Source organism: Gopherus evgoodei, chromosome 3 (assembly GCF_007399415.2).
Source record: "Gopherus evgoodei ecotype Sinaloan lineage chromosome 3, rGopEvg1_v1.p, whole genome shotgun sequence".
Taxonomy (NCBI): Eukaryota; Metazoa; Chordata; order Testudines; family Testudinidae; genus Gopherus; species Gopherus evgoodei.
The window spans coordinates 213,875,602-213,890,827 of record NC_044324.1 but is presented as its reverse complement, the minus strand read 5'-3'; the positions used below and the strand labels follow the sequence as shown (position 1 = coordinate 213,890,827).

Below are 15,226 nucleotides of genomic sequence, written 5' to 3'. Positions count from 1 at the left end.
AAATGATATTTAATATACTTGGTACCTTCTTCTAGACCTGATTAAACATAGGGCACCACAAAATGTGAGTAACAAATCACCATTACAGTGTGTTCCACTACAAAGCATTTTAATCCAGTTTGTTCAGTATTACTGCTGCCAGTGTCTTAAATGGAATTTTCTGCTGAATAAGTTTGATTTTGAGACTGTGTGTGGTTTTATTCATGTTTCAACATATCTTTTTCCATCCACTAACAACATGGCACTCTGGATCTCTGCTCTAAGCATTCCTCAAATCCTGGGTTCAGAATTTCAAGGATGTTTGAGTACCTTGCATTAGAAAGAATGTCTAAAATGTCAGATAGGCGGTGGTTCTGACAGCATGCTGTACTAGACTTTTCTTAATTCATTCTTCAAATGTTTTTCCATGGATTCTGTGACTCTGAGGTGCATTTTTTTTTAAAGAACTATCAGGTAACTAGGAGATCTGTGGGTCAAAGTCCCTTTTGGCCAAAATATGGGCTGGATTCTGCTCTCACATCGGTGTAAATCTAGGCTACCTCTATACTACAAACCAGTGTTGGTATAGCTATACCTGGAGTGAAAAGCAGGCTGCTTACATACTGTTGTGTAGCTACACAAGTCAATGAAAGATTCCAGCAGTGATAAGAGGCCTTAGCAGCTCCTTGCTACCAGAGCCTTTCACTGTGGCAAAGAAAGGCTCTGGCGGGGGAGGCAGTGGGGAAGCCCCCCTGCCAGAGCCTTTCCCTACTGCTGGGGTCTGTCGCTGTGATGGGAGAAGGCTCCAGCAGCAGGGAGCCAGTGGAACCTTTTCATGTTGCCTTTCCTGTGCCAGAGCCTTTCCCCATTGCCAGATTCTTCCTGTGATGGGGAAGACTCCAGCAGCAGGGAGGCAGCGGGACACTGCACTGCTAAAAAAAAAAAGCAGCAGTGTAGACAGGAAGTTTGGGCGACTAGAGAGCCATATAGGATCTGTACTCACGTACATTCCCACACCCTTCAGGTGTGTCTTTACTTGCCTACGCCATGGTTCACTGGCTACACTGCAACTGTGCTATGTGGGTACATACACTACAGGCCACTGAAAAAAGCTTGCAGTATAGATGTGCCCTTAAGAGTAACTTAATTGAAATTGTTGGTGTTGCACTACGGTAAAATTGTGTAAATAAGACCATATTCAAGTCATGTTTTTTTGTTTGATTACTTGGTTGTCCCAGATCATCACACTGTTTTGGATGAATGGATTGAAATTCATGTTGTTTTGTAAAGTGATAGCCATGTGTTCCTGACATGCTTCATGGTTGGGTTGAGAGTATTTCTTGGTACAGAATTTGATATTCAATATGTCATTTATGTATTGCAACAGTGACCACAAAGCCTTATGTCATATACTTTGTAAATTTATGTAAATACAGTTGTAATGATCCTCCTACAGTTCACTCAGCCATTGGGGTTGACATACACCAACATCTGAAATAAGTCTGCTGATCATGACTTCTGTGTTGATCCTGAAGAGATGACATCCACTTAGATATTGAAGTCATCCAAAGGACAATCAGTCTTAGTGACCCCAAGATCGTTGTGGTTAATGACACAACCAGTTCACCAAGGATTCTGAGGTTTAATGGAGCAACTCTCCACCTATAGTAATTACATTCTAATTTCATCCCAGAATTTTCATGTGAAGTGGACACGCTTTTGAAAACCCATATTGTCATGATAAATCTTCTGGATTTAATGTCCAGCTGCAACCAGTGTAGCCACATCTCCTTCCTAGTGGCCTTGTAACTGATGCTGAACCAAATATAAGTCACAAGCAGCTGAGCAATAAAAGTTTTGCCAGACCTTGATTATACGTGCAAACTCATGAGCTCAACCATGTCTTCCATGCTCACCCTTTACCACACTTGTATGTTGGCCCATCCCATATGCAATCTTCTTCTCCCTTTTCTTCCTCTTTCCAGGGTGCCACTCAGACTAACAACACAGCCCCAACTTCTTCTTTGCAGAACTTTCAAATAATCCTCCCTTCTTCAGACAAATTTGACTTAATGTTTGGTCATTGAAGTGTAAGCAAGTTTGAGAAGGTAATGCAAGAGAAAATTCTGCTCAACAACCTGAAACACAATTGCAAGTATATTCATCATTCATATATTCAGCATTCACTGTTGGCCCTGATTTCAATAACAATGCAGGCAAGTTGAGTGCAAGTCTGAACGCACACCACTGCTAATGCAAAACATTGACAGTTTAAAGGCCAAGTAATCTTTTGTTTTGGCAATTTCCAGTTGGTTAGCATCTCAGCTCAATATCTTGATAAAAACAAGAAGGAGATTCTCTACTAACCATCTGTTACACATAACATCAGATAAAATGCTATGTCCCAAGTTGAGTTATTTATTATATATAAATAGCTTGTTCATTTTCCCTTCGTTAGCCAAGCAGTTACTAGAAACCATAATTTTATAGTCTTGGTAATTTATCAAATGAAATTATGACATTTATATTAACTCCATAAATTACTAACTTTAATTTGATTGTAAGAAGTTGGTGCCAAAAGAATTAAGAAACCCTTGTTCCAGCTAAAGCAGTACAACTGAGGCAGCTCTAAACTTTTTAGTACATTGGGAATATTCATTTTCTTGAATTTGTGCATCTGTATTGTAAGAGGTTTGTGGCATAGTGTAATAGTGCCTATGCAGTGCTGGGTGTTTCTACAGTTTGCTAAGTATCCTCGAGTTCCCTCAACTTCAAAGGGAGTTGAAAACAGAGCCTCATAGGATCCAACCCTATATAAATAATGGCCTAGGGAAAAGGAAAAAGAGTTGTTCGGACTTTTTAAAAGAGCCCTTTTTTCTTTTAAAAGGACACCATCAATTGGAAAGTAATACTTAAGCCTAAAAACAATGTCTCTATTACTGGAACAGGTAGCATCTAGATTACTATTTAAAAAATAAATTAGATAAAACATATTTCTCTATTTTTACAGTTTTGTTTTTGTTTTTACTTTTGACAACACACTCACTGTCTCTCCTGTATAGTAGGTCAGTTAAGCTCCAGTCCTGCAAACACTTACGCACATGCTTAACTTTAAGGATCTGAGTAGTCTCGCTGGACTATGGTAAAAGTCTGGGGACTACTTGCATGCTTAAAGTTAAGCTGTGCGTACATGTGTGCAGGATCGGGTCCTCAGTCAGTTTCTACTGTTGTTTGAGTGGGTCTTTCTCACAGCTGCCAGGGAGAGGAAAAACATTTTTTTAAATAAGAAAAATGTGACCGAAATCACAAATACTGCAGGAGGTCAAAAGGGGGAGGTGTGGCTCCTGAGAAAAGGTTTTTAATGCATGTTTTTAAATAAACTAGATTTCGGTTTAATGGTTTCCCTTTAATAAATTCATCTAATTTTCTTAAATTAGTTCAACTTTAAATGAATGAGACTCAGATGGAAAAATTGATAGGGTTTAATTTTTAGATTAAAATGTAATTTCACATTCATAGAAATTCTTCAGATACACAGGTATTATATGTTGCTAAAGAGAGTGAAAATGCTGTGGTTACAATGTAAGCAAGAAAGCAGGGATTGAAAAAACCTGCAAGAAACATGATTTCCCTAGAAATGCTTGTAGGAATTTTACTTAATTGCAACCAGAAGCTTGACCTGGAAGTGTAATGTTTTGACCCGCTAGCTGTCTGGTTTCCTAAATGTGTTGTTTTGTGCTCTTTAAACTGAGAAAATTTATTTTACACATGTTTAACCCTGTGTGCCCCTAAAAGCACCAATGTAAAAATGACATCAAACCACCACCAGCAGCAGTCCCCTAAAAAACAAACCAAGCAAATTAAATTTACAAGGAAGAAAATTCTTTTAGAAATGCTTGTTAAATGGTGAGGCTCTGGTTATTTTAATTGTCACAAGAGGTGGTTTCAGGCACACTTTATATGGTTGCAAGACAAGCAGTATCTTTTATTTGTGATGTTACTATGATAAACAGCAATATTCTGCTTAGCATTCTCTTATTCCTAAACTGCATTGCCATATGACAGATGTAGAGAGAAAATGTAGCATTTTTAGGTTTAAAAAAATCCTTTTTCTAATTTATTTTTGTCATTACCCATCATGTAACCTTTATTTTCCTGTGCTTAGAAAATTTTGCTGCAGCATTTAACTGAAAGGTTGACTGAGCTAGACTAAGAACTTGACCTGGCAAAAATATATGGGCATTCCAAACTTTACTCACATGAGTAGTTGCATTGGCTTTAATGGGACTATAGTTATGTATGTTTGTGTTTGCAGGATTGGGCCAGACTTTCCATGTGTCTGTATTTTAGGGGCCTCACTTACTAAGACTTACACATGTGCTTAACTTTATACACTGTGAATATCATTCCTATTGATCTCAAAGGGACTTTGTATAAAGAAAAATATGAGTGCAGTACCTAGCCCTTAATTTGTAAAATACTTATTGAAAAAAGTAAATAACTAAAATTTAGTAAAACTGATACAAATGTAGACAAAGCTCTTCATCACTTGAAAAGTGAAAAACCAATTTGTGGATCCTTTATGGACACACTAATAGGATTTAGTAAATTCCAGCAGTGTCATAAAGGCAAATAATAAATGTAATTTATTTTATCATTTAGAACATTAATTTGAAAGAAATGTCTGGTTTTTTTTTAATTCACTAAACAAATCCATGCAATGCAACAGAGATTTAAATTGATAAATCTGGCTTTAGAGGAAAAAGGATGGAAGTTGGCAATCTCATGTTTATTTGCAGAATATTTTTTCACTATCTTTTTAATTACCAGAAGTATTTAGCTTCTGTTGTGGAAACCAAAGTCAGGCTTACAACACTAACTCACAGTTTAGAAATCTCTTTTAATAATTAAACTAACGTCAACAACTTAAATTATAAATTCCATAAAAAGCAAGTGTATTTTTGTTTGAATGGGTGTAATATTGATGTTTGTTTGGCTTGTTCAGACTTCCAGTTTCTGGATTGGTTACGTCCTCTCTTCTATATCATCTCTGTTTTCCCTCCATAGATGAGATTGTAAAGAGAAATGGAAAAAGTCACTTTTTGGATAATATGACAACTCACGCTGGGCCAGGTCCTTACCTTGTGTGAATTGATGTAACTCCATTGACTTCAATTTCCACCAGCTAAGAATCTGGTCCATTATTTGGAATACACAGGTAAGGAATTTGGGCTTCCTCATATAGTTGAGTTGTATCTTTGTCATATAGTTGAGTTGTATACTGACAGAAAGAAGGTGGGTGTGGTAATATCGTTTATTGGACTGACTTCTGTTGGTGAAAGAGACAATCTTTCAAGCTCCATGGAGCTCTTCTTCAGATCTAGGAAAGGTAATCAGAGTGTCAGAGCTAGGTTGTTAAGCATAAAGAGTAACACGTTGCAGGAAACCATTCAAATACTGACAACAGTTTGGAAATTCATAGTGCTGGCCAATAAACATAAGGGTATTTCCTTCTTTGCATTCAAGGCACTAGAACAGTTTTGTAATCGACACACAATCTCCTCTCAGTTTTTCATCATTATGACAGGTGGATCTTATATTTTAATCCCTAATATGGCATCATGTCATGTAAACTGGTGTTAAATCATTATTTTCGTAAATTACTTTCACTAGAAAAAAGTGTCAGAGCAGATTTTTATCCAATTCCCTTAGATCTGTGGTTCCCTTCCTCCCTTCCCCTCCCCTCCCCTCATGCTATTTAGATGAAAAAATATGTTGGTCCTAATTTTCTAAATTAGACGTCATCATCTTTTGTGGGGAGGGGCAATGACTTGAAGTCACAGTTTTCCACCTGCTGGATTAATGCTTTCCCATGCATTACAGGTGCTAAATAGAGTGTTCTTCATTGCAGGCACTAAATTATGCCCACAGACATGTAGGCTTGGTATGGAAATTATACATAACTAACTTGCTATTTGTAATTATACTTCAGGTTTAAGTACTTCCAGTATGAATCCTGTTTTTTTAGATTATTTAAATCCTAAACCTTTTCTTGGATTGGAACTTGGAATGCAGGGTCATTCCCTGGGGAAAATCCTTTTGTAACACAGTTTTTTTTATTTTTAGAAAAAAATCCATTTGGCTCTTTTAATCTGTTTCAGTGAAAAAGAAATGTTTTTCTGGTTTAAAGGATGCAGTGTCAAGTTAAAATGATGTATATATAATTTTATATATACATTTTTTAAAAGCAAATGTGTTATTAATAATCAAATAACTTAATTGTAATTTGCTGTTCACTGTTTATGCTCTTAGCATATTTATGAATCTTCATTCAGCCTGGACAATGAAAACAGTATGTTCAGTCTCAGCTTTGGTTTCAGTCCATTTCTGATCAGTTTCATTTTGTTTCTCATTAGCTCTATTGCATGGATTGCACATGTTTCAGTGGAATGTTATTAATAGACAACATAAATCTAGAAACCATTCTTCTATCTTATCTCTTTTCCATGCCTTTTGTTACAAGTAATCCTAAAGATAACTATTAGTGAAAGAGATTATAGGGGAAAATATTTTTTTCATCTTTTTTACTTTGTGGTTTTGACAGCATTTTGTGTCTCGTCATTTTCAGTGAGATTGCTCACTCAAGTAAAACTACACATGTAGTTTCAAATCTAAAGGGCAATTTTAATCCAAAACTTTATGTCAGAAATTTTAAAAGGCTGAGCCATGAGAAAAAAATTAGATGTTTTGGAAAACAGCAAGAAAAGCTGTATAATCAGAAGTGTAGGCGTGTCAGGTATGAAATTTTGGAGGAGGGGGGAAATAGGCCTTCTTAGGCCTGTCTTGTGGTTTTGGAGAAGACTTTGCAGAATTTAGTAACTGAGCTATGCAGGTGCCAGATTTTGCTGGGAAGTGAACACCTGCCAGGCTATTCCAGATAACTCAGCAGCTCATAGGCATTTTCCCAGGCTCCCAGATGAACGGTCTCTAATAGCCGTGGGAGAGGGCTTTCCACTGTTATACACTGTACCACAGGCTCTTCTTGGCAGCGCTGTTGGGAGCTCAAGTCAACTTGGCTGTAATTCCTTTGGAAAACAAGTGTTGCCGGATAGTTTTACAGTATAAACTCAGCATCTGATATTTCCTCTCAGTGTCCTGGGACTGTGAAATATATCAGGCAGGGCAAATTACCACTCCCTTAAAATGCATTACTCACTGGAGCACGTTGTTGCTTAAACTAAACTGCACACTTGCTAGGACTGTATTTATTCGGTCATGTTTTGGTTTCCAGTGTCTCAGTGAATGTTTTTGGAACTCTGACAGGATGACTTAGATGTACAGTTTCAAAATCAGAACATCTAGAGGTTTCATTTCTGCATTATTTACTGTAAACTTGAAAACATTTTTCCAATTTCTGTGTTGGTAATCTACATGTAGGAGGCTGCAGAGTGCACAGGCTCTTCAGATAGGAAGAAGGCATTTCTGTCGTATCTTCATTTCTTGATCTTGTGTAAGAGAATAGTTAACTTGCAGATATTTTTCCTTGGAATGAACAGAAAGAATTCTGTAGTGTTAGTAGCATTGCAGCGCTGCTGTATTATCAGCTGACGTTGGCACAGCTGTAGTTTTGCTAACACAAACTGATGTTACTGGACGGAGCGGTGCAGAAATTCCAAAGACAATGCACGAGCAAGAGGTTTTTCAAAATATTTGTTAAAAATGGAATATAATGTTCTTTTAAAATATATTTACACCCCAGTTCCTAGCATGCAGATATCCACATCTTCAAACACACACCACAATTAGCAATAACTGGCACCCTTACTAGCATTCTCAGCGAAGAGTAGTTGGGTATGAAGACTGAACTTCTCTCTTACTATTAGTCAGAGTTCTTCCAGTTCTGGGTTGATACACTCTCGAAGCAGTGTGGCAAAGCTTGATCAGCCATGGCTGATGCTGTTCCTTCTTTTATCCACAGGGGTTATGAATATGATAAATGGAGGACTTCAGCCTCTGTAGCTGTCAACAGTAGCTTTTACACATTAGATTCACTTTTAAAAGAAGTGTACTGATTGCTAGAACCAACTACACAATGTCTACATTGCAATTTCTTTTCATTGCACGATCTTATATTTAATACTCAAATATAGATGCAACTATGAAGAAAACTATTTATTAGGTGGGTTTAATGAACACAAGTTTTAAATCATTGCATGTAAATATTTGTCACCTCCTAAAAGAAAGAGTGAAGAAAATTATTCCTGAGGTGCAGCAATTGTACCAATTGATACAAGCAGATGCAGACTGCATTCATCATTTAAGTGATAAACTTTGGCTGCTAGAGCTGCTGTACTGACATGATATTCCCTACTAAATGCAGAATGGCATTTAACTGAGCTTCCATTAGATCCTCATGACAATGTACCTTTCCTGCTGGTAGAAAGATTCCACAAGGGAAGAATCAGTGAAGAGGTGAAATTAAGGAGATGTATTTAACAATATTTTGGGCATATCATGTATGACTCTGTCACCAACAGAAGTCAACTTGAAATCATGCACTAATAAGGGGCAACTGAAGTGAAAATATCATAGAGCTGGGAGAGGGGGTTTATCTTACACCCAAGAGCAGACATATTGTAAATCAAAGGTCATTAAGATCAGTTTGAAACTCTGCTCAGGTTGTTAGTTGGTTAGATATGCTTAAAGACTTACTTCTTACAGGACACCAGAACAGCAGGAAAACTAAACAGATAGACATGTCGCGCCCATTCTTAGCAGAATCTCAGGCATGAAGCGCTGTGTTTTAGAGTGAGGTGGGATATGTAAAAGATGATCTCCTTTTGTTTGAAGTTTTAATAAAAAAATACAATGAAAGTGAAGTGCTTGTTCAGTGTTGTGAGGTACATTCAGGCAGAGAGGATTTCCTCATTTAGTTATCCATTTTCCTCATTTAGAGACTGGTTTGTAAATTTGTATTTTTACTAGAGATGGTCAAGATTTTTTTAGATGGGAGAATTTTTAATCTGAAAATACTGATTCATCAAAACGGAAACTGTTTGTGGAAATGTGTCAGTTTAGACCAAAGTTTTGTTGGACAGGTTTATCCGGAGTGGGGAGGGGGAAGTGTGTGTGTGCGAGAGGGACCCCCCCCCCCGCACCCAAGAAGAGCCAATAGCCCAATGTTTAGGGCACTCACCTGGAATAAGAGACCCAGGTTCAAGTCCCTACTCTGAATCGGGCAGAATCAGACTGTTGGCTGTTGCAGAGGGTCGCGCTCAAGTGCTTTTTGTGAAAAATTTCAAGAGGTCTAGTTTCTGATGCAGAACAAAAACAAACTTTGAAACCTTGAAATTTTTCACAAAACAGAATTCTTGTTTTTAAGCCAGCTCTAGTTTTTACAGACATCTCTCTATTCCACTGTTACTGAGATCACAGTGGGAGGCATTGTACTGTCACAATTACAGTTTGTTTATAGAAAGCGCAAAGTTGTGTAGTCTTTGATTTGGCAAACCTCGCTGACAGTGTGTCGAAAGGGTAGTGGGTGCCAAACTGGAGATAGCTAATAACAATTTTCTTTAATCATGTGCTGTAAATATGCAACTAATAAAGGTGATGGACTGCATCCAAAGTGTTCCTTGTTTTTAAAGGGTGGCTTAACCTAATACATCTTGATTCGATCTTTAAAGGGAGTCAAGTATTCAGTTAAAGCAAGTATTCAGTTGTCTTCCTACGGAAAAATTATTTAGGGATTGATTATGGTAAATAAGCACGGTATTGCATGAAGGATAGTGTGGTGGAACACCACTGCAGGGGTTGCTCCCAGAGGCACTATGCAAGGTAGGAATCTCTGGAGCATGCAGAAGGGAATGAAGCTGCATTGTCATCTGTGTGCTATGGTCAACATCCAGACCGTCTGCTCCTGGTTAGCTCTCCTGGCTGGAATTGTGATGGGGATATGTGATCCTGCGCCTTCTCTTGCCTTCTTTCGAGAGTCGAAAATGGCGATATTTATTTATAAGCTTTTCTGTGGCACTTGTCACCAAGGTATCTGAGTGCCTTGCAAAAAATAATGAGTTTAGCCTTGTAACATCCCTGTGAGGTAGGGAAGAATTATTATCCCAACTTTACAGACTGAACTGAGGCACAGAGAAACTAAGTGACTTGCCAAGATCCCGCAGGAAGTTGATGGCAAAGCAGAGAATAGAATAGAACCCAGGTTTTTTTGGAGTTGCAATCCAGTGCACAAGATCATCTTTCTAGCCTTGAGAACCTTTATAGCACAAGGATTCTAAGTGAGGCCAGCCACTGGGAACGAGGCTCCTTTGCCCCTGCTGGTGCACCCGTGCCGAGGCTGGGCACAATTTGATCACCACATAGTATTTGTCACTGGAATTAAATATAGCCTGATCTTGTTGAACTGAATGGGACTGACAAATGATTAGCATCGTTCAGAATCTGCTGATAGCTGGCATCTCTGTACCAAACTTTTTCAAACTTTACACAAGCCAAGGTCTTTCTCTAAAAAGCAATTAGTTAAGAAAATTTTCAGCTGCCTTCTTGATTGTGCGGGTGCAACGGGGTCACAATGAACAGTGTCTTAGTCTCCAGAGCTGTTTGTCTGGCACCTTTTGTGGGCAATGAATTAATTAAAGTTAATTTCTGTGATTGGATAACATAACTGATCAATTTTAAAATCCAGTGTTGTTGTTTTTTGTTTACTCTGCTGCACGTTAGTTAGTTTATTCTTGACTCTAAGAAGTTTTTATTAAAAATATTTCTTTTGGAGAGACACACATTTTGTAAGTGAGAGATATGCCTTCCTTTCTCCAAACAATCAGGAGATCTTTGTAGGAAATGTGTAGCATACTGTGAGAACAGAATGCACTTACACTTATTACATCACTCTGTTTAATGTTGCAGGTGGCAATTTTCACATTACAGCCTACTTCATAAAAAGATGGGTCAATCTCCGTTGCGTGGTGGGGAAACAGTATCGCGGTAAGCAGGCAGTTTCTTACTCCGTTTCTTAACATTTAGTACAATTGGGAGAAGGGAAAGGATCATAAACACAGTGTTTCTATTAGAATTTTGATTCAGTTCATTAGTTTCTGTTATGTTTTGTTGTGGGATATTTTTTTAATCAAAAATATTTCCAAACTGTTGTTTGTATGTTTTATTTAACTTTAAAGTTGCTTTACTGCCTGTTCCAGAATAATTAGCTCGGTCATACCAGATTTTTTATTTGTGATGATGCTCAGCATTTTACTGAATCTCCATGGGGTGAATCAACCAGAGGTTGCACTCCAATGAGTCACATCATTATTTTTTGAATATCTTATAGCATCAACTGTATGGTACATGTGTATGCAAGCAAAAGCTTTCATTGAGCCCACTGCTGTAAAACCCCTACATAGGTGATGTCATTGGGCCAGATCTTCTTCTTCTTCATGTTTTCCCAAGCCAAGATGCTCTGTAAGGAAGTGATATCAATCCTGTTGCTCCAACAACAATGAATAGGAACCATAACATTCACTGCCCTTTATGATGATCTTTTGAATTTAAAAGAAAAATAAAGTAAATCAGCTAAGTGGCCTTAAAATCTTTTAACTGCTTGAATAACAATCTTAGTAATGTCTCTTACATTTTATAGAGTTTTATTTACTATGTTTATGGACATTTTTTAAGTCTCTTCTGTTTCAGATAACTACTAATTTTGTCCAACTGCATACTGAGTGCAGAGATTAGAGTGTTGATTTTAAGTATTTCAGCAAAGCTGTACATTTTCATGGCTGTTTTGGAATATTAGATTATATTGTAGTAATGTCTTTTACATCAAAACTTTATTTGGTTTGGAGCTAAGCTTTCTTGGAATTTTACATGAAATATTGTAGTCTAGTGACAGATTTGTTTTGTTAACCAGCAAGAGACTATCTGGCAAAATGTAACAGTCAAAACAGCCAAACTAAAATGAATTTGATCTACCAATACTATCAGAAAAAATTCTAAGGCCACGATCCTGTAATGAGCTCCACATGAATAGAACCCCCTGCTCTTACACAGAGGTTGTTGAAAGACAGCGGCCAAAATTTGTTGTTGTTTCTTTGTCGTTAATAATAATTTTTACTATTAATAAAAGCTGCTGCTGCACTCTAATAAGTATATTTCCTGAGCTAATAAACACTTTGGCCGCAACAGTTATTTTAGTCAGGATACATGTAATACTGCAACCAAAAAGAACACATTGATTATCATTTAAGTAGAATTTGTATTTTGCAATTGAAACTCATGTTGCATTGGTTCATTTTACAGTCAAAGCTGAAATAACACATTGTCAGAATGCTTAATATCTGAGACTAGGAGCAACCCTCTGCATATGCATCTTATCCTTCCTGTGCAGAAGATGGGGATTACTGCCCCCACTCTCCATCCCAGCACCACTCCTTATTTCCTCTGGAGCCTTTCTGCTTGGAGCTCTGCAGGGCTGAGACCAGAAGAACAGCGGGTCTGGCTACAAGCCACCGCACCAACTCACAGATCTAGTAGTAATTAATACAGTATTAACTCTTGTAAAGTTACCTTCATGGCTCCTGCTTAGCAGCCACAGGAGGACTTGGCAAATGGCTGCACAGAGCATGCTGTCAGTGAAACAACACAGTCTTGTGGAGAAGTACCTGTCCATGCAGATAGCTCCATATTCCTCCCGTTTGCTGCCCTTTGATGGGATGTTCTGGGGGAAATTGTGTGGTCAGGCTCATAATTTTCCTGCCTATCTTACCTCTTTCCTCTCCCATAAGACAGGATGTTCTGGCCCATTGTTATAAAAGTCTGACAATTTCACATTTAAATCCTAAATAAAAATACGCCATTTTAATGTATGTGGAAATAATCTCAGATTGCTAAAACAGAACTCTCTCTCTCTCTCTCTCTAGTATTTTTGTCACTAAATTGAGTGGTGTCTGATGTACTCTATTCTAATCAGTGGTTCAGAATTGTTATTACTGAATCCTCTTCCCTTTAGTAATCTCAGATGACTACAAAGTTTTGCTGTTATGTGTTAATTCTAGGAACTGTGTTTTTAGGAGTAGGATATGTGAGATCGTAATGATAAACAGTAATAAATCGTTTAAATACTTTAAAATCACCTTCGTGATAGTTTGAAAGATGTTTTCCATATGCCATGTTATGTCCAATTTTGATGCAATACATTATACTGATGTTATAAACATGACTTAAAGGTTTTGAGATGAAAAAATGAATCATCAGACTAGCACAAAGGAAATCATGCTGAATGACTTGCCAGTGCGGTTCCATGTGATACATTTGTCCTGGGCTCAGGTGGACTAATTTGCAGCCTAGCCTTTTCTCTGGAGAACTGAGCATACTCTGCCCTATTGATAACTGAATGATTTACCCCCTCACCCACAAAAAAACCCACAAGTGAAGGGGGAGGAAAGAGTGGGGAATTGCAAAAAGTGAGATGAGAGAAAAAAATTATTGTGCATTTTAAAATGTCGGCTGCTTTGATTTACAAAATGTAGTACACATATACGTTGCCCTTATAAAAGCTATATTATATACTGAAAGATACATGTAATCTTTTGGGGGTTTGTTGTTTTACACAGAGTTGCGTGTATTTCCAGACAAATTTGTGGTTTGTGTCGCTAGACTTGAATCTAATCCCAGTCTTTGGACGAGCGAAAATGGAGCACTGGTATGTATGGAGGAGTACCAGAATAGTCTGATTTATTGTTCGGTGGTGAGACATGTTTCTGTGTAGACTTAGTCATTCAAATGCTAATCTGATATTTTCTAGGGATGGAAAAGATCATCTAAACAATTGGGCCAAGATGTTCAAAATGGGAACCTAAGGGTAGTCTCCTAAATGCATATTTTGTCACCTAAGTGGTCTGATTATCAAATGGGCTGAACACCCAACACCTCCCACTGAAGATAGCAGGAACTGCTAGAAGCTCCCTACTTTTGGAAGTCAGGCCACTTATTTAGAATTCTAACTTTAGGTGTGCATTTCTGACTACTTGGCCTTGAAACCTTTGGTGTTACTGAATATTAAGATTTATAAGGTCCTCTGTGTTATTTGTTTTCCCTATTTTTTTGGCATCTCTATCCTATAAGACAACTAATAAGGGTCAGCGGTGGCACTGCTGGAACAAAATATGTTCCCCTAATAAATTTATGGGGAAAAAGGGTATTACTGGGTTGTTCATTACCAGTAAAAATTATTACTTATATATTTCATCTAGAAGGCTCTGTCAGGGTCAACAGCGTATGAATTTTATACTGCAGTTAACCACTGGTTGTCTCATGAGTGCTAACATTGACCCAGGTGGCCTGTTTTATAACAGGCAGTTTCTTTTGCGCTCATGGTGAAAGTCATAAATACACATTAAGGTCTGTGCATGTATTGTAGGAGTGATTAATGGAAATATTAAGTTTAAACATTAAATTTAATTTAAGGCACTTTGTAACAGGAAAGTTTTGTTCTAACATCAGCTACAAGGGCTTTATATTCTGTATTATCTTGGTCCCAAGATTGATAAAGTAAAGGATAAGTAATCCAGCAAAAAGAGATGTTTAGTTTGCTCAAAAGAAAATCTAATTAACTGCTTTTGAAAATATATTGTTACCAATTGGAACAAAAAAATATTATTCTCACAACGTGTTTTAAAAGCCACTCAGATTCCTTAAACATGCATTTTGACCAAACAAACAAACAAAAAACCACCACACTTTGTGTTTGGGAAGTGAATTATTATATTTTTCTATTTTAAAGTTTCTTGTAAAACTCTCCTTCCAATTTGAGAGAGTTAATTTCTCCAATAAGAATTCCCCTCCTTAGTTTCCCTTTCATATGATTCCTATTAGAAGAGGAAAGGGAACTGAATAATGTGATGCTGTCAATAATATTTTGATTGTTTCACATAAATATTACAGTATTGATTTGAAATTGTGTAACTTAAAACTTGAATCCGTCTGTACAAATCCCTAATTATTCAAAAAGTGAACGTAACATTTTAAGGGCCTGTTGTATGGGGCTGTTCATGTGAGTAAAGTTTCTTTGCAGAATTAGACCCTAAATCAGAGATCTCTCCTATCAACATAATAAAACCACCTCAACGAGCGGAAGTAGCTGTGTCAGTGGGATTTCAGATCCTTTGTGCCGTTCTAGCAGCAGGGTCGGCTGCTATAGTCTAGCTCACTATGTATATGAAATGCTACAGCATGTGCT

At 37.4% G+C, this 15,226-nt stretch overlaps 1 protein-coding gene across 4 annotated transcripts in view; it reads left to right on the top strand.

Annotated features, from left to right (window-relative positions):
• Positions 1-15,226, top strand: part of SLX4IP (SLX4 interacting protein) — a 131,327-nt gene that overhangs the window by 90,211 nt on the left and 25,890 nt on the right. For all 4 annotated transcript variants that reach the window (XM_030558004.1, XM_030558001.1, XM_030558002.1 and 1 more), the window contains 2 exons: positions 10,900-10,977; positions 13,602-13,690. In XM_030558004.1, coding sequence (XP_030413864.1) covers positions 10,900-10,977; positions 13,602-13,690 — 167 coding nt within the window. The remainder of the gene's footprint in view (positions 1-10,899; positions 10,978-13,601; positions 13,691-15,226) is intronic.